At 42.5% G+C, this 22,785-nt stretch overlaps 1 protein-coding gene across 1 annotated transcript in view; it reads left to right on the top strand.

Moving 5' to 3' along the window:
• Nucleotides 1–22,785, top strand: part of DOCK4 (dedicator of cytokinesis 4) — a 798,954-nt gene that overhangs the window by 517,645 nt on the left and 258,524 nt on the right. Inside the window, 2 exon segments of the mRNA XM_030215964.1 lie at nt 14,503–14,597; nt 16,352–16,427. Coding sequence (XP_030071824.1) covers nt 14,503–14,597; nt 16,352–16,427 — 171 coding nt within the window.

A 22,785-nucleotide genomic window follows, 5' to 3' on the forward strand; every position in this document is an offset into this window, starting at 1 on the left:
TCTTCATAGAGGATGCAGGGCAGCTGCACCTATTTGCACAAGCTGTCTGCTGCCAATCCTGCAGCCTGCTCTCTGTTGTATCCCACCCTCTTGTGATGTAACTTCCTGCTTCCTCAAGGGCTGGACAAAGAAGAGAGCAGGCTCTGGGGTTGGCAGCAAACAGCCTATACGAATCGCTGCTACTGCCTTGAGCCCTCTATGGAGAAATGCACATTTTAAGGTGGGGTAGTTCGTAGACAGACTAACCCCCACCCCCCCTCCCCGGAAACTAATCTGCACAAGGCCTCACAATTGGTAAAGCTGGTCCTGGAAAGTTACCACCTTTACAGACCATCAAGGGGGTGTTACAGGTCTTGAAAAAACAGTTTTAAGAATTTAGAGGAGTGACTTCTGCTCTAATACAAGATAATCTGATGTTTCACTGTAAATTGGAGCAGATGGAAAAATTTGTGAGACATCTGAATCTTTCAATTGCCTCCTTCAATTGATAGGAATGTCTCCCCTGGATATTTAAACAAATATGAAAGGAACTGCTGCATGTAATATCAGAAGTAGTGCAACCTGTGAACAAAATTTGTTTTCTTCCAAAAGGAAAGCTTTAAGCATGTCATTGGAGCTAGTTGTTATCAGCAGCTGATAAATCTAGATATTACTGTACTTGGAAACATTAGCAGTAGAAAATCAGAGGAGGGCTATTTTATTGTGTAAGCATTGCCGTGCGGCTTAGTAAACAGGGGGGTTAGACTGACATATTTATATTTTAGGAATTCCTATACTCTTTTTGAAGGGCAAAAAATCTGAATGTTTCCAGATGTGGCGACAATTATTCAAGAAAGGTCAAGGCTGTACCTAGCTATGTGTCAAGACTTTCACTGGTCACAATATTTTTCTTACAACATCCCTGCAAGTGTATAATAAGAGTTGAATATAAATTTGTTGCTCCACAGCAATTGTAATTTTTCCCTATTGCTGGAAAAAAAATCACTGTTCCTTTCTGGGGTGGTGAGGATAAGGGTCATTTTTAAATTATTGAAGCATTATTGTGTAAGGGCACAGCTTAGAGCATTATTGCTTACTGGCTTTGTGTCTTTTATTCTCTTCACATTTTCTTTTCCTCCCCTCCTCCCTCCCCCCTTAGGGGTTAAGAGTCAATTTAGGATTCGTTAGTTATTACAGAAATTTCTGGTGACTGTTTTCTTGAAATTTTATTGTGCATCCTCCTGACATTATTGCTTGTGCAAGTATTGTTTACAAAATATATTGTTTAACTTATAAAAATAAAAGAAAAATGATTTTCTGTCATGCCATACAACAGCCTTTGTTTTGAACACAGTTAATTTATCATGTAGTTCCATTGTACTATGCCTGTCAAAAGTGACTGATTAGCTCCTAGGATACACTGACGCAGTTAGTACAGGATGTCAGCTTACAATTTATACAACTGAGATCAAGACTATACCAAGTAAAGCTGTATAACATCCAGCCCATCCAGATCTGTCTAGCCGTAATTGGGACACAGACTGTGTAGAAGTCTGCCCAACAATAGCCTTACTTCCCAACTACTGGAGTTGCCATCTCAGCACTACTAATTTTTATTTTGATTCCATTCTTTTTCCATACAGGAATCCTTTTTGTTTATCCCATGTGTACTTGAATTCTGTTACCATTTTTGTCTCTACCACCTCCTGGGCATTTTAGGCATCTACCATCCTCCCCATGAAAAGGTACTTCCTGACATTATTCCTAAATTGATCCTCCCCCAAACCTCAGCTGATGTCTTCTAGTTCTACCGCTTCCCCATCTCTGGAAAAGATTTGCTTATGTGTAAATACTTTTCATGTATTTAAATGTCTGTATCTTATTACTCCTATCCCTCCTTTCCTCTAGGATATACATATTCAGGTTCTCGAGTCTCTTGTCATACATCTTTTGGTGCAAACCCCAAACCATTTTTGTCGCTCTGAACCACTTTTTTATATGTCCTTAGTGAGATACAACTTCCATAACCAAACAAAATAAGTAGGGCCTCATCAATGACTTGTACAGGGACATTAACACCTTCTTTCTTCTGCCGGTTATACATTACGTTACATTACATTAAGGGCTTATATTCCGCATTATCCTTTGCAATTCTACACGGATCACATAAAGAGACACCGGAACATGCATCTGGGAATTTACAAAATAAAAGTCATATCCTGATTTAAAATCATTTCACATATTTTTTAAACAAAAATGTCTTACGTTGTTTACAGAATAATTGAAATTGAGTTAGAGTGCACAGATGAGGGAAGGGCATTCCATATTGACGCAGCTTGATACGGAATTAAAGCTGTCTTAGGTACTTAACCGACTTGACTGAGAGAAATAAAAGGGATATCTGCCCCCTCAAAAGTTGTCTACCTGGTAAAGAAAAAAAAATTCCTCCCAAAGAAGGAGTATTTCTTTGTAAAGTCTGAAAAACCATTGTGCACAGTTTGAAATGATATCTTGCTGTGACCAGAAGCCAATCTAATTTATAGAAATAGAGTTACAGATTCATCCAATTTTAAAGAGAAAATTACCCTTATTGCTAGATTCTGAATCATCTGTAACCTTTTCAATAAAGCAGTGTGGAGCCTGGGCACCCTCACATTTCTGTGTGGCCCCCTGTTTTGCTGGCGAGGGTCCCCAACCCCTGCCAGCTGAAGCCTTGTCCAGCGCCGGTCTCCAGCCCTGCCCTGCTCTTTCTTTCTCCTCACATCTTGCATGCTCCTTTTAGTGAAATTCAGTTTCACTAAAAGCAGCGTACAGGATGTGAGAAGGAAGAGAGAGCAGGGAAGGCAGTGCAGCGGTGCCAGAGACTGGTGCTGGACAAGGCTTCAGCTGGCAGGGGTTGGGGACCCCACGCCAACTAAGGTATTTGCTGCAGCAGTGGGTGGGGAGCGGCAGACCAACATTGCCCCCCCCCCCCCCACCTCGGGCTCTTGCCCCCTCCCATCGCAAGGTCTGGCTATGCCCTTGCAATAAAGTATTAGTGCAACCCACATACACAATGTTACAATAATCTATCTTTGAAAGCAATAAAGATTGCACTAAAAGTCAAAAAGGAAACAGTTCGAAATTTCTGCAAATGGATCTTAACTTTCTTAATAAAAAAAAAAAAAGAAGGTTTTTATTACCTTATTAACTTGGTTAACCATAGTCAATTGGCTATCTATTTCTACTCCGAGAATCTGGGAGGAGAATTCAAATTTAAATTGTGTCTTCCCAATATTAGAATGTTCTCTACCCTCAACCTCTTATGGGGAGCCAAGCCATACTTGATTGAGTTTTAATCAAAATTCCTTAGCTCAGATTTCAATAATATTGACCCAATTTTGGATGTCTCTCAATATACCTCTCTCTGCGGCCTAGAATATTTCTGGCTACAAACATCCATCTTGTCATATTGAGATTCTCTGATATTCTTGCCACTTTGAGATTCTCAGACATTATCACCCCAGTGTCCCTCTCCTTAACAGTGCTTATCAGTCTCTTGCCTCCTATCTCATACATCTCCTTTGTATTTCTGCATCCCAAGTTCATCATTCTGTATTTCTTCACATTAATGTCCCTGTTTACCAAGCTGCTGTAAGGGTGTGCTAGTGTTTTTAGTGTGCACGAAATATTAGTGTGTGTTAAACGCTAAAGACACCCATATATACCTATGGGTGTGTTTAGCGTTTAGCACATGCTAAAATTGCTAGCACACCTTACTAAACAGGGCCCTAAATTTTAAACAGAATACCTAATGGTTAGTGCAGCATCCTGAGAACCAGGCAAATCGGGTGTGATTCCAACTGTAGCTACTAGTGACTCTGGGAAAGTCATTTAACCCTCCATTGCCCTAGGTACAAAAAAAGTACCTATAGATAACATATAAACCTCTTTGATTGTAACCAAAGAAAAACGGTACATCAAATCCCATTCTCATCCCCCCCCCCCCCCCCCGTTCCCTTAGACCATTCTTCTAATTTTGAAGATCCCTTCTCATGTTTTCTACTCCCTCTGAGATGTCCACTCTGTTGACATCCACAAAAAGGCAAACTTTTCCTTCTAACTCTTCAGTAATGATGTTCACAAATATATTAAATAGAATCAGCCCCAGTATCAATCCCAGAGGCACTTCACTACTCACCTTCCTTTCCTTTGAGCGGATAATGTAAGGAGGGGAGACAAAAATTTCTTCAGGTATATTAGTGAAAGGAGAATGACTAAAAAGGGAATTGTGAGACTAAAAGATACAGTGAAATGCTATGTAGATAATGATGAAGAAAAAGCCAATTTGCTAAATAGATACTTTTGTTCTGTTTTCACTGAAGAAAATACTGGAGAAGGACCACGAGGGACTGGCAAAAGTACACCTGAGAATGGAGTGGATAGAGCACCGTTCACGGAAGAGAGTTGAAAGCTAAAGGTGGACAAAGCCATGGGACCGGACGGGATCCACCCCAGAATATTGAGGGAGCTCAGAGAGGTTCTGGCGAGTCCTCTTAAAGATTTGTTCAATAAATCCTTGGAGACGGGAGAGGTTCCGAGGGATTGGAGAACGGTGGATGTGGTCCCTCTTCACAAAAGTGGTGATAGCGAAGAAGCTGGAAACTACAGGCCGGTAAGCCTCACTTCGGTTATTGGAAAAGTAATGGAAGCGATGCTGAAGGAAAGGATAGTGAATTTCCTGGAAGCTAATAAGTTCCAAGATCCGAGACAACAGAGGGGAATCGTGCCAAACGAATCTCATTGAATTCTTTGATTGGGTAACTGGAGAATTGAATCATCGACGTGCTATAGACGTAATCTACTTAGATTTTAGCAAAGCTTTTGACATGGTTCCCCACAGGAGGCTCTTAAATAAACTCGATGGGCTGAAGATAGGTCCCGAAGTGGTGAACTGGATTAGGAACTGGTTGACGGACAGACGACAGAAGGTGGTGATAAATGGAGTTCGCTCGGAGGAGGGAAAGGTGAGTAGTGGAGTGCCTCAGGGATCGATGCTGGGGCCGATTCTGTTCAATATATTTGTGAGTGACATTGCCATAGGGTTAGAAGGTAAAGTTTGCCTATTTGCGGATGATACTAAGATTTGCAACAGAGTGGACACCCGGGAGGGAGTGGAAAGCATGAAAAAGGATCTGAGGAAGCTAGAATGGTCTAAGGTTTGGCAATTAAAATTCAATGCGAAGAAATGCAAAGTGATGCACTTAGGGAGTAGAAACCCAAGAAAGACTTATGTGTTAGGCGGGGAGAGTCTGATAGGTACTGAGGGGGAGAGGGCTCTTGGGGTGATAGTATCCGAGGGGGTAACAGGGGCTGTTAAAAAAATGGAAGCGGTGCAAAGAAAAGCTATGAGAATGGTATGGGTTTTGCGTTCCAAGACGTATGAAGAGAGACTTGCTGACCTGAACATGTATACCCTGGAGGAAAGGAGGAACAGGGGTGATATGATACAGACATTCAATATTTGAAAGGTATTAATCCGCAAACAAATCTTTTCCGGAGATGGGAAGGCGGTAGAACGAGAGGACATGAAATGAGGTTGAAGGGGGGCAGCCTCAGGAAAGGTGTCAGGAAGTATTTTTTCACAGAGAGGGTGGTGGATGCTTGGAATGCCCTCCCGCGGGAGGTGGTGGAGATGAAAATGGTAACGGAATTCAAACATGTGTGGGATATGCATAAAGGAATCCTGTGCAGAAGGAATGGATCCTCAGAAGCTTAGCCGAAATTGGGTTGCCGAGCAGGTGGGGGAAAGAGGGGTTGGTGGTTGGGAGGCGAGGATAGTGGAGGGCAGACTTATACGGTCTGTGCCAGAGCCGGTGATGGGAGGCGGGACTGGTGGTTGGGAGGCGGGAAGTACTGCTGGGCAGACTTGTACGGTCTGTGCCCTGAATAAAGCAGGTACAAATCAAGGTGAGGTATACACATATGTTTGTCTTGTTGGGCAGACTGGATAGACCGTGCAGGTCTTTTTCTGCCGTCATCTACTATGTTACTACTGCCCACTTTCATCAGCCACCACTTTCCAATCCAGTTTGGCTCCTAAGTTCAGCCCACCCAACTTATTCAGGAACCTCTTGTGAGGAATCATATCAAAGGCTTTGCTGAAATCCAAGTAGATTACATCTAATGCATGTCCTTTGTCCAGTCATCCCGTCAAAGAAATCAGATTTGTTTGGCAGGAGTTTCCTTTAATGAAACCATAGTGCCTTGAATTTGCAACCCGTTGAAATGTTCACTATCCTTTCCTTCACCGGCATATCCATTTTTTATCCAACCACTGAATTGAGGCATACTGGCCTCTATTTTCCCACTTCTTCCCTGACCCTGATTTTGTGAACATAGACTACATCCACTCTTCTTCAATTCCACAGAACCATTTTGTTTCTAGTGATTTATTAAATAAATCCTTAAGAGGCCCCACCAAGATTACTCTGAACTCCTTCATTATTCTGTGATGTATCCCATCTTTCCCCATAGCTTTGTTCATTTTCAGTTTTTAAGTTGTTTATAAACACTTTTTGCTATGAGTGGTGCAATATCCACTCCATTCCCATATCTCTCCTTGGCAGTTGACTGTGGTCCTTCTCCAGGATGTTCGTCCATGATCACAGAACAGAAGTATTTGCTTAGTTCACCCACTTTTTCTTCATCACTCTCCACATACATGAGAAAAAGTGGACATGCTAAACAAATACTTTTGCTTTGTGCAAATATCTAATGTATCTTTAAAAAAAAAAAAAAAAAGGGCCTACTTGGCCTCCCAACCTAGACAATCTGTTATAAAGTCACTCTCCACAAATGTCTGTACAGCATTGTATATATTTTGTATATGCTATACAAATTATGATGATATTAATAGGAAATTAAAGGGCCAGAAAGCTGAATTACAAATGGCATACTTTTATAAGATGCTGCTTAGTTGTAGACACTAGGAGTGTGTATAAATGCCAGTATTTTAGTCATTTACACACTTAAATAGCCACTTATAAAATATCAACTAGCATGAAAGTACGTGGGTAAGTTTCATGGCGTGTACTTTCACTGTAGGCATGCACAGGGGCAGAATTTGGACAGAATCCACAAATGTAAAATTTATAAATTATAAAGTTCCTTAATTTACGCACACACTTCCAGAAAACACTGTACGTGCTTAACCTTTACACCAGCCCTCAAGCTGGTGTAAGTGCTAGCACCTACACTAGTATTTTATAAAGTCAATTAGGTGCATACTTAACTTTGTGAAATAGGTGTAAGTTAACTAGGTCTGACTTTTTAAAATTACCCTCAAAATTACAAGATTTCTTTGTCTCATGAGACCATATCTGGAGATGGGATGGAAGACTGACACATCTCACATATGGAATCATCATTTGTTTAGCTGGCAACTAGATAGGATATTCCCACCATTCAGGAATATTTGTCCCCACAGGATGTCCTAAGTTAGAAAAACTCTTAGGCATTCAACTTAGCTAGCAGAGAAACAAATCATTAAAGGGTGTAGTTATTAACTTGGATTACCGATAAAGAGTTATTTTACTGTTAACCCCAGTTATCAGTAATTAAGTCTTGTTGCATAAAATGGTACCGGTGTCAAAACAGCACAGGGTAATAGTAAAATAACATGTTTTTATAGTAGCCCACGTTGATAACTATACAGTATGCCCCTTGATAAATGTTTTGCAGTCTCTGTTTTAGATTAAGGGCTCAGTTTATTAATATGCTTTAACCAGATAATACACATTAAATAATGTATCCTGTTATTCTCAGTGGGGGGGGGGGGGGGGGGTTGTTATGGCTTAACACCTTTAGCGAAAGGACCCCATAACGATTTTACAGACTGAAAATAAAAAAGTGAATGTGCCATCTGCAAAAGTTTAGACACTAAGATCAAAATGCTGACTGACTCAGATTTCAGTTAGTCAGTTAAAACCAATTCTACAGTAGAACACACAACACTTAACTTTTCAGCATGCGATTTTTGTTTTTTCTACTTTCAATGTCCACCAGCTTCTGTAGGTAGATGTGTGAACATGTGAAAATTAAAAAAAAAAAAATCAGTCTTGCAAAGCAGGGGAAGGCTTTAAAATGTGTCTATCTAGCAAGTTCAGCTGACAGATACATTGTTTAGAAATGGGAGGAAGTTACATGGTTAGAGTAAGGCAAGATCTAGAAAACCAGAGGAAGAGAAATCTGATACAATTGCTAGGAAACTGGTTGGAGTTGTAAAATAGAATTACAGATCACTTCAAACAAACTGCAAGAATGTTTAGCAAGCTCTGGAGTAGTTGTCCGAAAGTTTGCAGTACTCTTTTTGGTTACACTTCAGTGGTCTGGATGGAAGGGTTGTCTGAAGGACATCTTATCTTTTTCTCATCACAAATATTAACTCTGAAAGTATAAAAATAAAGCTTGATAAGCTTTTGAACAGAGTAATTTGGATGGATGAAATGAAAACTGAATTGTTCTGCCACAACCAGACAACATACATTTGGAGATAAAAAGGGTGAAGCATCTTAAGAAAATTACAGCCATTATATTTTGGGGCTCTCATGCAGCCAGTGGCACAGGAAATATTGCATGGGTTGAAGAAAGAATGGATTCAACTATTGTCAACTAATGTCAACATATCCTAGAAACTAATGTATGACCGTCAGTGAAGAAATTGAAGCTGAAAAGAGGGTAGATATTTCTGCAAGGCAACTATCCAAAACATACCACAGAATCAAGTACAAGAAAATAAAAGATGAAGGATCTAGAATTAGCTTTCACAGACCTCATGTTAGAATACTGAAAACCTGTGGGGAGATCTCAAACATACCGTATATGCAAGGAGATCTAAGAATTTTTAACAGTTCTGCAAGGAAAACTGATGAAAAATTCCAAAAGCAAGAATAAAATGATTCTTTATTGGCTTCACAAAATGTTTACAAACTTATTTCTGCTGAAGAGATGTTATAAATTACTGACTGAAAGAGGTGGAGGAACATGGAGAGACTATGAGCAGGAAGCAGTGGCAAAGGAGTAATGTAACCAACAGGACACTTCCAAAAGAGCACGAGGGAGGCATAGATAATGAAACTCAAAGGTTATTCATAAAATCATTTTATGAATAAACTTGATTTTCCTTAGCACCTTCAGCATGAGAGTAAAAGAATAAATCTTTAAGGGCCCTTTTTACTAAAGCTTAGCATGTGCTATGTGCCACATAGCCTGCAGGTATAATATAGGAGACACAGCATTTAGCACGTGCTAAGCTTTAGTAAAAGGGCCCCCAGATTTGCTAAGTGGAGGACAAAGCCTCCAGTGGTCAGTTGAGCTATGTTTGTAAAATTAATTTTGCTGTGCAGTAAAGAGTTTAACTCTTCTATGTTGAACTATTCTTCTTTGAGAGAATTACTCAGGTGTTGCCTTGATTATGTAAGACAGAAATATATCAGTTTAAAAGATAACTGGAATTCCCAATTCACTCTTGATTTGTGAGTTAATAATTGGATAGTATAGAATTTTTGTTTAGAGCAATCATAAGCTGATTGTTGAGGGACATTTAATTCTGTTTACTGAATTGATTCTGTTAAGCTAATTCTATTTCCAATATTGCATCATGTTGATTGGAGTTGCTTTTTAACTTCCTACTATAAACATTGTTAAGTAGTAATACTGTAAGCAGGAGCCCACAGGAATTGTTTCTAAGAAGGCAGTCTTTTAGGGTTAACCTGTGAAACATACAGCAATTAAGAGTTGTGTGTAAACTTGTCAAAATCAATAACATATGTAGCTTCTTGTTTGGAAAAAACATACTGTGATATCTCCAATTGGGGCATCCCTAGGATAAGGCTTTTACCCTGCACTCTGGGATGCCTCCCCCCACCTTTTTGGGCTACTGTCACGACTGTGACTGTATTCCATGCCTGCGCTCACCTTGCCTCCGGGGGACCAGGTACTATGGTTGTGGTGGACTGTTTTTTCGGTTTCCCAGATGGCTTCCAGGTCCCATTCCGGTCCTGATGTTCCAGCTCTCCCGACTTGCCTTGGTAGTTCTGCTGCCAAGCCTCACCGGTGACATCATCTGTAATTGCCTTTATTAAGCACCTGGGAACTTTCAGGCTTTGCCTTGGCAACAGAGGTCTTCAGATGTGCTTTTGTCTGAGAGTGTTTGTTGCTGCTCTATCTACTAGTATCTGCTTTGTGTGTCCTTAGCTTTGGTTTCTTCTGTTTTTGCCTTGTGTGTCTTTAACTTTAGTTCCTTGCTGCTGTATCTGCTCAGCCTAGCTTCAGTTCCTTCTGTTTGTTGCTGTTTTGCTTATTGTCAGTTCTAGGTTCCCTCCTGCTGTTTCAGCCCTGTGTGTCTTTAACTTTAGTTCCCTGCTGCTGTATCTGCTGTGCCTAGCTCATTCCTTATTGTGTCCCTGATTTGTCTGTCTTCTGCTGTTGTCCCCTGCCTGCTTGTTCCACCCTGGTTGCCCTTAGCTTTAGCCCTTCACCGTTTGTGTCTGCCTTGCCCGAGCACTTCAATCTGGTTCCAGTCCAGCCAAGCCAAGTCCACTCCAGCTTGTGGTTCCAGCTCAGCCAAGCCAAGTCCGCTCCAGCTTGTGGTTCCAGTCCAGCCAAGCCAAGTCCGCTTCAGCTTGTGGTTCCAGACCAGCCAAGCCAAGTCTGCTCTAGTTTTTGGTTCCTGTCCAGCCTGCTGGTGTAGTCCACGCTTCCTTGTGGAGAGGTCTTCCTGCTGTTGCCAGTCTCTGGCAGCAGTACAAGGGCTCACTACTCCAGATCGTCTGCAGTGGCGTGACAGCTACCCACAATGAGACACAAACTAAAGACCATTCAGTAAGATACAGGTTCTTTAATATGTCTAAAACTAAAGAGTATATAACATAAACTGGGTCATCAAAATACATTCCATATATTCCTGCAATCTATTACTGGAGAGAAACCATTCAAATGTACTGAATGTAACAAAAGTTTCAGTTTCAACCATTATTTGAAAAAGCACCAAATGAGCCACACTGGAGAGAAACCATATCTCTGTTCTGAGTGTGATAAATCATTCAGTAATAAATCACAGCTCAGAAGGCATGAAATGCTGCACACAGAAATAGCACTGCAGAAGAATTAACCATAAGACATTATAGCTGAGCTCCTGATCTACAGGGAAATGGAGTCCATGAGTGGGTACATGATGTCATCTTCCCTTTTAAGAACTATGAACTCCCCCAAAAATCCCGTCAGGAATCTTGGGATACTGCTGGATTGTCAGGTTCTCAGGTTCAGAGCCTGCGGGGCCGGGCTCTGGAGCAAACGTGAGCCCTTGGGCTGCTGATGAGGAGCGACAGCAGCAGGCAAAACCCACCAACCAACGCTGGGCAAGCACACCGCCACCGGCAGGGACTGCAGGCACCGCCCAGCAAGCCGGAACACACGGATTGGAATCCCCCGGACTGGAGGACACAGGACTGGAACACACACCAGACCGGAACCACACTGGACTGGAGCGCACCAGACTGGAACATACACCGGACCGGAGCACACTGGACTGGTCCGTACAGCTTCACCTGCGCTTGGCCACTACCCCCCCCCCCCCAAGGGTTGAGCCCTTGGGTTCGAGTGGCCGGCAGGACTTACTGGATACCGGATGACACAGGGACCAGGACTGGAAACAGAAGTATTCCTAAACCTAAACTGATCTAAGTGCTCCCAAGCCCTAAACCAGCAGGAATCTGCCAGCCAATTCATCTTTTATCTGGCCATCCAGACCCTGCCAGAAAATGGCTGTTAAGGCCTCCTGGTTCCACCTGAGTTCCGCGGCCAGGGTACGGAACCGGACGGCATACGCCCCAACTGACCCGGAGCCCTGCTGGATCTGCAGCAGCTCCCCTGAGGCAGAAGAAGGTCAGACAGGAATGTCGAATACCATCCGGAACTGCCGCAAGAACTCCTCCAGGTTTGCCAGAACCGGACTCTGCTGTTCCCACAGCGGGGACGCCCAAGCCAGCGCAGCACCGGGGAAAATCCACTGCTTATTTCTAGAATAAGCAGCATAAATTGTATTGTACTGTTTTGAGATCTTGCCTGGTACTTGTTACTTGGATTGGCCACTGTTGGAAACAGGATGCTGGGCTTGATGGACCTTCGGTCTGCCCAGTATGGCAATGCTTATGTACTTAAATCTCCTGCCTGACCTTGCTCATACACAATCCAGGCCAGGTTTTCTTACTGGTCCTATACAGCATATCTCTAAGCAAGGCTCACTTTACAAACAAGCTATCAATGGGATCTTTTCCCCTATATCATTTACAATAAGGATTAAATCACATTCTTTTTCAACAATTCAAGTAGCTATGGGGTATTTCTTAGTAACTGGCTCTTCTCCCCACTGTGCTACCTTATAAACTCAGGGTTGAACACCATCGTTTCACTATTTTAGTTAGATACTAGTAAAAAAGCCCCGTTTCTGATGCAAATGAAACGGGGGCTAGCAATGTTTTCTTCTGTGTGCATGTGGGAGTGTGTGTGTCCCTGCCCTCTGGCCTCTCTCCCCTCCCCCCTCTGAGTCCTTCACTGTTACAGAGCCAGCGATTTGATTTCGTGCTCTGCTGTTTTCCTTCAGTGACTGTGTTACAGAGAGGGCGGGGCAGACACTCATAGGGAAACCGGATATCTCGCCCCTTCACACTTCCGGCTGGAGGCTTCATAGAACGTTGGTGTCGCCTTTTATATAGAGAGATGGGATTTGGCTTTTCCACTAGCCTTTCCCTTGCTGTGTTACCACATAACCAGAACTAACAATACTCTTTCATCACTTGAAATAGCTATGGGGTCTCTGCTTTTCCAATAGCCCTTCCCCCACTACGCTATCATAACCAGGGTGTTCTCTGTGCCCTTGTTCTCACAGACTTCCATGCAGCATCAAACTCCTCTCCCTTTATCACACTATTCAGGAGAGTAAACACTATCTGGGAACTTACCCTAACTCATGGAGCTTCTCTGGGTTGAGTAGAACTTCAACACTTAGCTCCTTGTTCTTGTTACAGCTTAAACCCTCCTGTCTTACCCACTGGACTGGTTCCTAGACTCAAGGAACCCTGCTTCCTCGTCCCAGGCACAGAACCTTCACTTCAGTCACCCACAGGAGCACTGCCCCCTCTTTGCCTCTTTCCAGGCTGGGGCTCCTTGGCAACAGAGCATTATCAAACCAAGGGACCCTTTTACTAAGCCGCGTAAGCGTCTATGTGCGCCCAACACGTGCCAAAATGGAGTTACCGCCTGACTACCACGTGTCTCTTGTGGTAATTTCATTTTTGGTGTGCGTCCAATATGCGCATCTGAAAAATATTTTTTTTTTTCGGGCGCACATAATGGATGTGCCTCAAGTGGCATTTGACGCGCGTAGTCATTACCACCTGGATTGTATACCGCTAGGTCAATGGCTGGTGGTAAGGTCTCAGACCCAAAATGGACATGTGGCAATTCTGATTTTGCTGCAAGTCCATTTTCAGCAAAAAAAAAAAAAAAAAAAGGCACGCTAAAAAATGGATCGATGCGTGTCCAAAACCCATGCCTACACTACCGCAAGCCATTTTTTAGCACGCCTTTGTAAAAGGACCCCCTAGCTTCCACCCAATACTGGGAAGAATACCCTTTCTCACTCCAGGCATGGCTGTGAGCTGACAGGGTGGAACCTTGCCATGTTCTCAAACCTTAGAGTGCCCTCTCCTAGAGCCTCTCTAGAACCCTGAGGTGTCACTGTTCCCCTTTGGTGTGTCCTCTCTCTTCTCAAATCTAAAACATTTCTTTTAAAATTTCCTTTCCCATTCCAGGAGGGCACTGCTAATTAGCCCAGCTGGAAGCCTGATGAGTCAGCAGCTTTCCCATGTCTCAGCATAGCCCTCCTGGCTTTGCAATGTATAGCCTTCTGGGAATTTAAGTCCAAACACCTTTTAAAGGGACCAAGCACAAAAATACCTAAACAGAGGATTTTTCCTGTTTTGTCCACTTTCCTGACCACATGCACAGTGGACCCCAGCCAGGCTACATCCACAATACAGAATAATATAAATAGCAGATATGCTGGCTTCTGTAATATATCTGCAAAACGGAATGAAAGCTTTAAACTTCTGTTTCTTTCTGAGAAAATTGTCATTTAAAGTGCTTATTGAAGCAGTTGACTTATTGTGCACATGATTCTGAAACCATCATAATTTCCAGTGCTTCAGATTACTGTATAATTTTAGCATCATCATTGTTATATGCCAATTCAAAGACAACCTATTAAGAGTTTATGCTAGCTTTTGAACTTTACACAAGTTGCAAATAGGAAAGTATATTTTTATAAATAATTTCTAAGTCTGTCTGGGTCTACATTTCTATATGCACTGTTTCATGTACTTTTTTTTAGTAAGATAGCTTTTATGTTGATGCATTTTATCAATTTTTTAATGTAAGTAAATTTTTTTCTCATGTATTCAGCTGCTTTCTTTATTTCCCCAGGATTTCTTGTTACACATTTTTACAGTGTTTCGAATACTTTTGAGGCCAGAGATGTTTCCAAAAGACTGGACTGTGATGCGTTTGGTTGCAAACAAGTAAGATTAAAAAAAAATATGTCACTGTGTAGTATAGAACTACTTCATCATACAATCAATATGATACAGCCAAGTTTGAAAATGCATCAAATTGGTTTAGGGCATCTATTCCAGTGCTGTTACAAGGTTCACATAAAAGATGGAAGGAAAAGCCTAGGTTGGAACCTTAACCGTTTTCACAGACTTCAAATAGGGCTCCATATAGGCATAAAAACCTTCCAAGCATCAACTTACTACTGCTATCTTTGAATATTCTTGTAACTTTTAAACATCAAAAGGGTCTTTTACTAAAGATTAGCTTGAGTTATCTACACAGGGCCCATTTTATTCCTGTGGGCTCTGCTGCAGATAACTCAAGCTAACCTTTAGTAAAAGACCCCCATGTAAGAAGAAATTAAATTTTTAAAGTCACAAGATAACAGTAGTAAATTGATGTTCTGCTGAGAATCCACCGCAACAGAATCAGCAGATGAGTAGACCCGAGTCTTCCCCTGGCGCTTAAAATCCATCAAGAAAAAAGAGTAACTCAGGATTCTTGACATACCTCAAGGCTAACTGCTGCCATCTTGACTCCACCAAAATTTAGTTTAGGATAAAGTAGTGTGGTAGCTGTGTTAATAAATATTAATAAATATAAATATAAAATGGAAATAATGTGATATCTTTTTATTGGACTAATTTTAATACATTTTGACTACCTTTCAGAGACCAAAATCCCTTTTCTCAGATAAGGCAGGGTACAATAACAGCAGTATATTGTCCTGACCTGAGGAAAGTTTTAGCTTTTGAAAGCTAATTGAAAACTGTAGTTAGTCCAATAAAATCATATCATATTTTCTACTCTTTGTTTTACTGACATTTGTAAATTTGTAATGTAGTGATTGGAATATGCCAATTTTTTTAAAGTTTTGAAATAAATTCTAGATATCCAGTAAACATTTAATTAGTACTTACATAAAAGTTCTTAACAAGAGAAGATTCTTTACACTTTTTCACTTTTAACTTATCAACTCACATCTCAGTTCTTCCCATGAACCTCAGTGATGTTAATCGCCAACCATTTCAAAGTTTTAGCGATCTATCAAACATCAAACTCTTCACTGGTTCATCTATAAATATCAATTTCTGTTATTTTCATTCAATTTTAAATTTTTTATGAACTTATAATAAATCTTTAATCTTGCCAGACCAGGGGTTCACTGCCCGACATGCACATTTCGCCTTAAAACGGGCTGTCTCAAAGACATCCCCCCATAATCTTTTTAGCGTCAGCTTAGCAAACGTTATTTATCAGCCATCATATTTTATGTTTCTCTGGCTTTCGTGGTCTCTTCCTTGTTCTGCTGAGTCATTCTGACAATCTCATTCTTATTTTTAATTGGATGGAGAAAAGACAATGAACATATTTCCAATCTAATGCCACTACACAAAATAAAGTGGAAGTTCCTGAGATTATTTACAGATCTATTCACCCCGTTCACTATTCTCCAAATTGTATATATGTTTACTGTTTTTGCTTTCTATGTTGTCATATGTTACCTTTATTCTAGTTTTTAGTTATCTGATTGTTTTCTAAAAGCACTTAGACTTACAAAGTTACATAGTAACCTATAGAACTTTGTAAGTCTAAGTGCTTTGAAAATGAGCCCCTGTGTACATTTGATAGTTTCCCACATCAAGATCTATGGAAGAAACACTTAAATAATAAAGTGATGCTATCTTCATTAATAAAGTTAATATTTTTTTCTTGCCAGTGTTATAATTACAACAGTGTTGTATCTATCAGATGCCCTTCGCAAGAACTTCTTAAATGAGGGTTTTGATTATAAGGTAAGAGTGCTTTGTAATTTATTTCATCTGTGTAAAAACACAATAGAATCCTGCCTATTTCCTTTCATGACATATATTACTTCAAGAGTCAGCAAACCCCGCATACTGCTGCCTCTAAACGTGAAAGGTTAGAGACCAGAATTCAAAAACTAAAGACTGTGGGCTAGAGTTACAGTACTAACATGCACCACTGCATAAGCTTGCATTATTTTACCACAGGTTCCTTTTTATGCAGTACAACTTAACAGTGGTTCCCAAACCTGGTCCTGGAGGCACCCTAGCCAGTCAGGTTTTCAGGATATCTACAATGAATACTCATGAGAGAGATTTTGCATGCAGTGGAGGCAGTGCATGTAAATTTCTCTCATGAATATTCATTGTGGGTATCCTAAAAACCTGACTGACGGAGGGGTGCCTCCAGGACCAGGTTTGGGATCCACTGTCTTAACTAATAACACAAATGTTTTTTTTCCAGGAATATGAATCATATTGTTTTGCTTGCAACAAGTAAAGAGGAAACCATATTTAAATTGTACCGTCTAATGCAGAAACTTCAAATAGTAGATCATTAGATATGACAAGGCACTGTCCCTCATGATGATCTATGAAGATGTTCTGGGAGAAGCTGTGGTTTCCTCTCCTGCCTACCTGCTGTACAAGATTTGTACAGTCTGAGTGTGACAAGGGCTTCTTTACTTCATCCTGACCCTAAGATGCTGGCATCAACTATTCAGTCTACTCTGCCTTTTAATTGGCAGGCTCATGCTTCCAGTCCTGGTTCAATAGGTTCTTGCTACAATAGAAGGTGTTTAGTCAACTGCTGTACCTCTGCAAGTTTTCTGTCTTACAGTATTATTGGTTCTATTTGTTATGATCAAGCCTGAAGTTTGGTGATAACCTGCTACTGCTGTTTCTTTCTTCCTCTGCCTATTCCTTACTAGTATTTCTGGTTCAAGCCACATATCACAAGAGCAGTGCTATGAGCAAATGGGCTTATTCTATATCATGTTCATCCACACAACAGCTACACAGTATCAAACTTAAGAGTACCAACAATGGATACCATTGTATAAAAAGGATTGGCAGCATAGGACAGAGACCTGTGATTTCTATAATCAGGCAAAAAGCCCTAAGGCTCCCAGTGTGGAAAGCAGAGAGACCTGGGGGCTTTGCATCAGAAGTTGTTACTGATGAGAGTTCTGGGGATTCCACAGCAAGAGGAAAGGATGAAGATTTAGCAACTGTATTTGGATTCTGTAGTCACAAATGAGATTCACAGTAAACTGATGAGGGGATGAGGGAGCTTAGGAATAACACTTTGGTTGTGAAATCAATCAAATATCATAATCTCTAAAATATTTGTTTTCCTGGAATCAGTTTGACAATAAGCATTTTAAAGCAAATATGTAAAAACGTAAGACTGTCTCACCATCCAAAGAAAGAAAACAGTGACCACCTTAAAAACAGGATTTTAGAATGGCTAGACTCCGTTTATACATGTACAAAGGCTGATATAATTATCTGGATTTAGCTCACCTTCTCTTTTCAGTTGTAGCTCAAAGCAAGTTGCATTCAGGTTTGTGAGCTGGTATACACATATTCATTGATGTGAAAAAAGTTTTTCCTCACCTGATTTCCCCTATGATTGTATATATATGTCACACTGAATGGTTTTTAATCTTTAAACAAAATGTAATACCAAGGACAGAGCCTGGTGTGGATGCTTAAAATTCTAGCATGCGCTGCTGTCCTCCCGCTCAATATGCACCACCTGTTCGAAATGCACCACCTGTTCCTCTGACCCCATCCCCACCAACTTACTTAACACCATCTCTCCTACCGTCACCCCTCCCCATCTGTCATATCCTCAACCTTTCTCTCTCCACTGCAACTGTCCCTGACACCTTCAAGCATGCTGTAGTCACACCACTCCTCAAAAAACCATCACTTGACCCTACCTGTCCCTCCAACTACCGCCCCATTTCCCTCCTACCCTTCCTCTCCAAGCAGTGCCGTAGCGAGGGTGCCTGACACCCGGGGCGGGTCGCCGCTGCGCACTCCCCCCCCCCCCCGGGTGCAGCACGGGCACGGCGCACCGCCCCCCGAAATGCACCCTTACCTTGCAGTGGGGGGCAGGCGGGAGGGCCGATCCGCCCCCAGTGCACGTCACTGGGAGCTGCATCGGCTCTGCTGCTTCCCTGCTTTCTCTGCCCCGGAACAGGAAGTAACCTGTTCCTGGGCAGAAAGAGCAGGGAACCAGCGAGCCAACACCCCCCCCCCCCCCAGCGGCATGCACCCGGGGCGGACTGCCCCACCGCCCCCTTCCTACGCCACTGTCTCCAAGATACTTGAACGCGCCGTTCACAGCCATTGCCTTGATTTTCTCTCCTCTCATGCCATCCTCGATCCGCTTCAATCCGGCTTTCGCCCCCTGCACTCGACACCAACGGCACTATCTAAAGTCTGTAATGACCTGTTCCTTGCCAAATCCAAAGGTCACTACTCCATCCTCATCCTCCTTGACCTATCCGCCGCTTTTGACACTGTCAATCACAATTTACTTCTTGCCACACTGTCCTCATTTGGGTTCCAGGGCTCTGTCCTCTCCTGGTTCTCCTCTTATCTCTCCCACCATACCTTCAGAGTACACTCTCATGGTTCTTCCTCCACCCCCATCCCACTCTCTGTTGGAGTTCCTCAGGGATCTGTCCTTGGACCCCTTCTTTTTTCAATCTACACCTCTTCCCTGGGCTGCCTGATCTCATCTCATGGTTTCCAATATCATCTTTATGCTGGCGACACCCAGCTTTACCTCTCCACACCAGACTTCACTGCCGAAACCCAGGCCAAAGTATCGGCTTTCTTATCCGACATTGCTGCCTGGATGTCCAACCGCCACCTGAAACTGAACATGGCCAAAACCGAGCTTATTGTCTTCCCACCCAAACCCACTTCCCCTCTCCCTCCACTCTCTATCTCAGTTGATAACACCCTCATCGTCTCCGTCTCATCTGCCCGCAACCTCGGAGTCATCTTTGACTCCTCCCTCTCCTTCTCTGCGCATATCCAGCAGATAGCCAAGACCTGTTGTTTCTTCCTCTATAACGTTAGCAAAATCCGCCCTTTCCTCTCTGAGCACACCACTCGAACTCTCGTTCACTCTCTCATTACCTCTCGCCTTGACTACTGCAACCTACTCCTCACTGGCCTCCCACTTAGCCATCTATCCCCCGTTCAGTCCGTTCAGAACTCGGCTGCATGTCTTACCTTCTGCCTGGACTGATATACTCATATCACCCCTCTCCTCAAGTCACTTCACTGGCTTCCGATCAGGTACCGCATACAGTTCAAGCGTCTCCTACTAACCTACAAATGCACTCGATCTGCAGCCCCTCCTTACCTCTCTACCTTCATCTCCCCTTACGTTCCTACCCGTAACCTCCGCTCTCAAGACAAATCCCTCCTCTCAGTACCCTTCTCCACCACTGCCAACTCCAGGCTCTGCCCTTTCTGCTCACCTCACCCCATGCTTGGAATAAACTCCCTGAGCCCAAACACCAGGCCCCCTCCCTGCCCATCTTCAAATCCTTGCTCAAAGCCCACCTCTTCAATGTCGCCTTTGGCACCTAACCACTACACCTCTATTCAGGAAATCTTGACTGCCCCAACTTGACATTTCGTCCTTTAGATTGTAAGCTCCTTTGAGCATGGACTGGCCTTCTTTGTTAAACTATACAGCGCTGCGTAACCCTAGTAGCACTCTAGAAATGTTAAGTAGTAGTAGTAGTAGTAATATGTCCTCTTTTTTCTGCAGAGCTGAAAATACATGTTTGCATGTGCTGTCCTCATGCTGTGATATTTGTCTAAGTGCCTTGCCATGTGGAGATTTTTCTTATTTCTCTTTCTTTCTCAGTTTTTCTTTTTCCCTCTATATTTTTAGAGATTTTGGGGCTCTTTTTAAGTTTCCTTTATTTTCAGGTGTGGCTGCCTGATTTAGACCTCAATTTGAATGCTGCCCCTTTTTGAGAGTTCAATATTGAGGGGTTTAATTTGGCCGAGATTCTTTTTTTGATGTCACAGAAGACCCCCAGTTTCTTTAAGAGGTGTGCTCAGTGTAGACAGGTGATTTCTGCCAGGGACTCGCTCAATTTGTGCATCAGGTGCCTTGGGCCACATCATGACCCCTCTGATTGGGATTTCTGGTGCCTTGCAAGGTGTCGATGTCGGGGCAGACAGTACTGCCTTCTACATTGTGGGAGGAGACTTTCCTGGAATCTGAGGGTAGGGCTACACCTCGAGGCTCTTTGGAGCATGGGCATCGCTCCACCAGGCTGAGGTGGGTAACTACTCAGTAACCTGCTCCTGAGTATACGGAAGAGTCTGATTGGGACTGCTCATGGGAAGATCCACATTACTTCATGGAGGAGGAGGAGTCAAATGGAATTCCTCTTATCTCTCTCCTCAAGAGAGATGAAAATCTCTACCTGAGGCCATCCCATTTAAGTTGGGGACGGAGGAGGAGCTCAGCCAAGATGTTGTCTGTTCTGGGCTATGTCTCCTCCTAAGGAAGGGGTCACTAAACCATTGCAACCTATCCTTAAGGACACAGTGTTGAAGAACTGGGAATCTCCATTCACAGTGCAGGTTGCACCCAAGAAGGTAGATATGCAGTATTGTATCCAAAAGGCTCCCGGATTCGAAAAGGCACAATTGCCACACAACTCTGTGGTGGTTGAATTCGCTCACAAATTGGCCAAGAGTTCTCTGTCTCGTGCCTCAACATCCTCAGGACGAAGGCCAGGACTTTGGATTCTTTTGGGAGAAACACATTTCAGGCCTCAATGCTCGTTCCTGCACCCAGTCCTACCAGCTCTACATGTGCCTTCACTTGGAGTATTTGGTGAACAGTACACTGAGTCTGGCAAACTCTCTCCCTTCAGAGCAGGCTGCAGAACTTCACCAGCTGGTCAACAAGCAGATGAAATGTAGGCATTATCTGGCCAAAGGCACCTATGATACTTTTGATGTTGCATCTAGACTCTCTGGCATGGGTGTGGGGATACACAGACTCTCCTGGCTGCATGTCTCTGACCTGGTAACAGCGGTTCAAGAGAGATTAGTGGATGTACCATGCTGAAAGGACAATTTGTTTGGAGAGAAAGTAGAAGAGGACACTGTCCACATTAAGAGACATACGAATACTATCCATACTCTATTTTGGCATCCTGCGTCTGTATCTTCTTCAACAAGAAGGTGTTCAATCGGGTCTAGGCAGCGTTCCTACAACTCTCAAAGGCGTAGGTTTCTGCCTACCATTCACTCCACTAAGGCGACTCAGGCCCAGTGTCCCAGACTTCACCAGCCCTGTCCTGAGGATTCTGAGAGTGGAGCACCCCCTCCAATATTTGATCCTCACAGCTTGGATGTTGAGAGTGTAGAATTTAAACCCCTCAGATTGCCTGACTTCTGAGGGAATTAGAAAGTCATGGGATAGGAGGCAATGTCCTATTGTGTATTAAAAACTGGTTAAAAGATAGAAAACAGAGAGCAGGGTTAAATGGTCAGTATTCTCAATGGAGAAGGGTTAAATAGTGGGGTTCGCCAGGGCTCTGTGCTGGGACCGCTGCTTTTTAACATATTTATAAATTATCTAGAGATGGGAATAACTAGTGAGGTAATTAAATTTGCTGATGACACAAAGTTATTCAAAGTTCTTAAGTTGCAGGAGGACCTTATGAAACTGGGAGACTGTGCATCCAAATGGCAGTTGACTTCTAATGTCAACAAGTGCAAAGTAATGCATGTGGGAAAGAGGAACCCAAACCACAGTTGCATGATGCAAGGTTCCACATTAGAAGTCACTGCCCAGGAAAAGGATCTAGGTGTCATAGTTAATAATACGTTGAAACCCTCTTCTCAATATGCAGTGGCGGCCAAGAAAGCAAATAAAATGTTATGAATTATTAGGAAAGGAATGGAAAACAAAACTGAGAATGTCATAATGCCTTTGTATCGCTCCATAGTACAATCACACCTTGAATACTGTGTGCAGTTCTGGTCACTGCATCTCAAAAAAGATATAGTGTAATTAGAAAAGGTACAGAGAAGGGCAACGAAAATAATAAAGGGAATGGGATGACTTTCCTATGAGGAAAGGCTAAAGTGGCTAGGGATCTTCAGCTTAAAGAAAAGAAGGCTGAGGGGAGACATGATAAAGATATATAAAATACTGAGTGGAGTGGAACAGGTAGATGTGAATTGCTTTTTTTACTTTTTCCAAAAATACTAGAACTAGGGGGCATGCAAAGAAGCTACTAAGTAATAAATTTAAAAGAAATTGGAGAAAATATTTCTTCAC

The sequence above is a fragment of the Microcaecilia unicolor genome, chromosome 10 (genome assembly GCF_901765095.1).
Source record: "Microcaecilia unicolor chromosome 10, aMicUni1.1, whole genome shotgun sequence".
Classification (NCBI taxonomy): domain Eukaryota; kingdom Metazoa; phylum Chordata; class Amphibia; order Gymnophiona; family Siphonopidae; genus Microcaecilia; species Microcaecilia unicolor.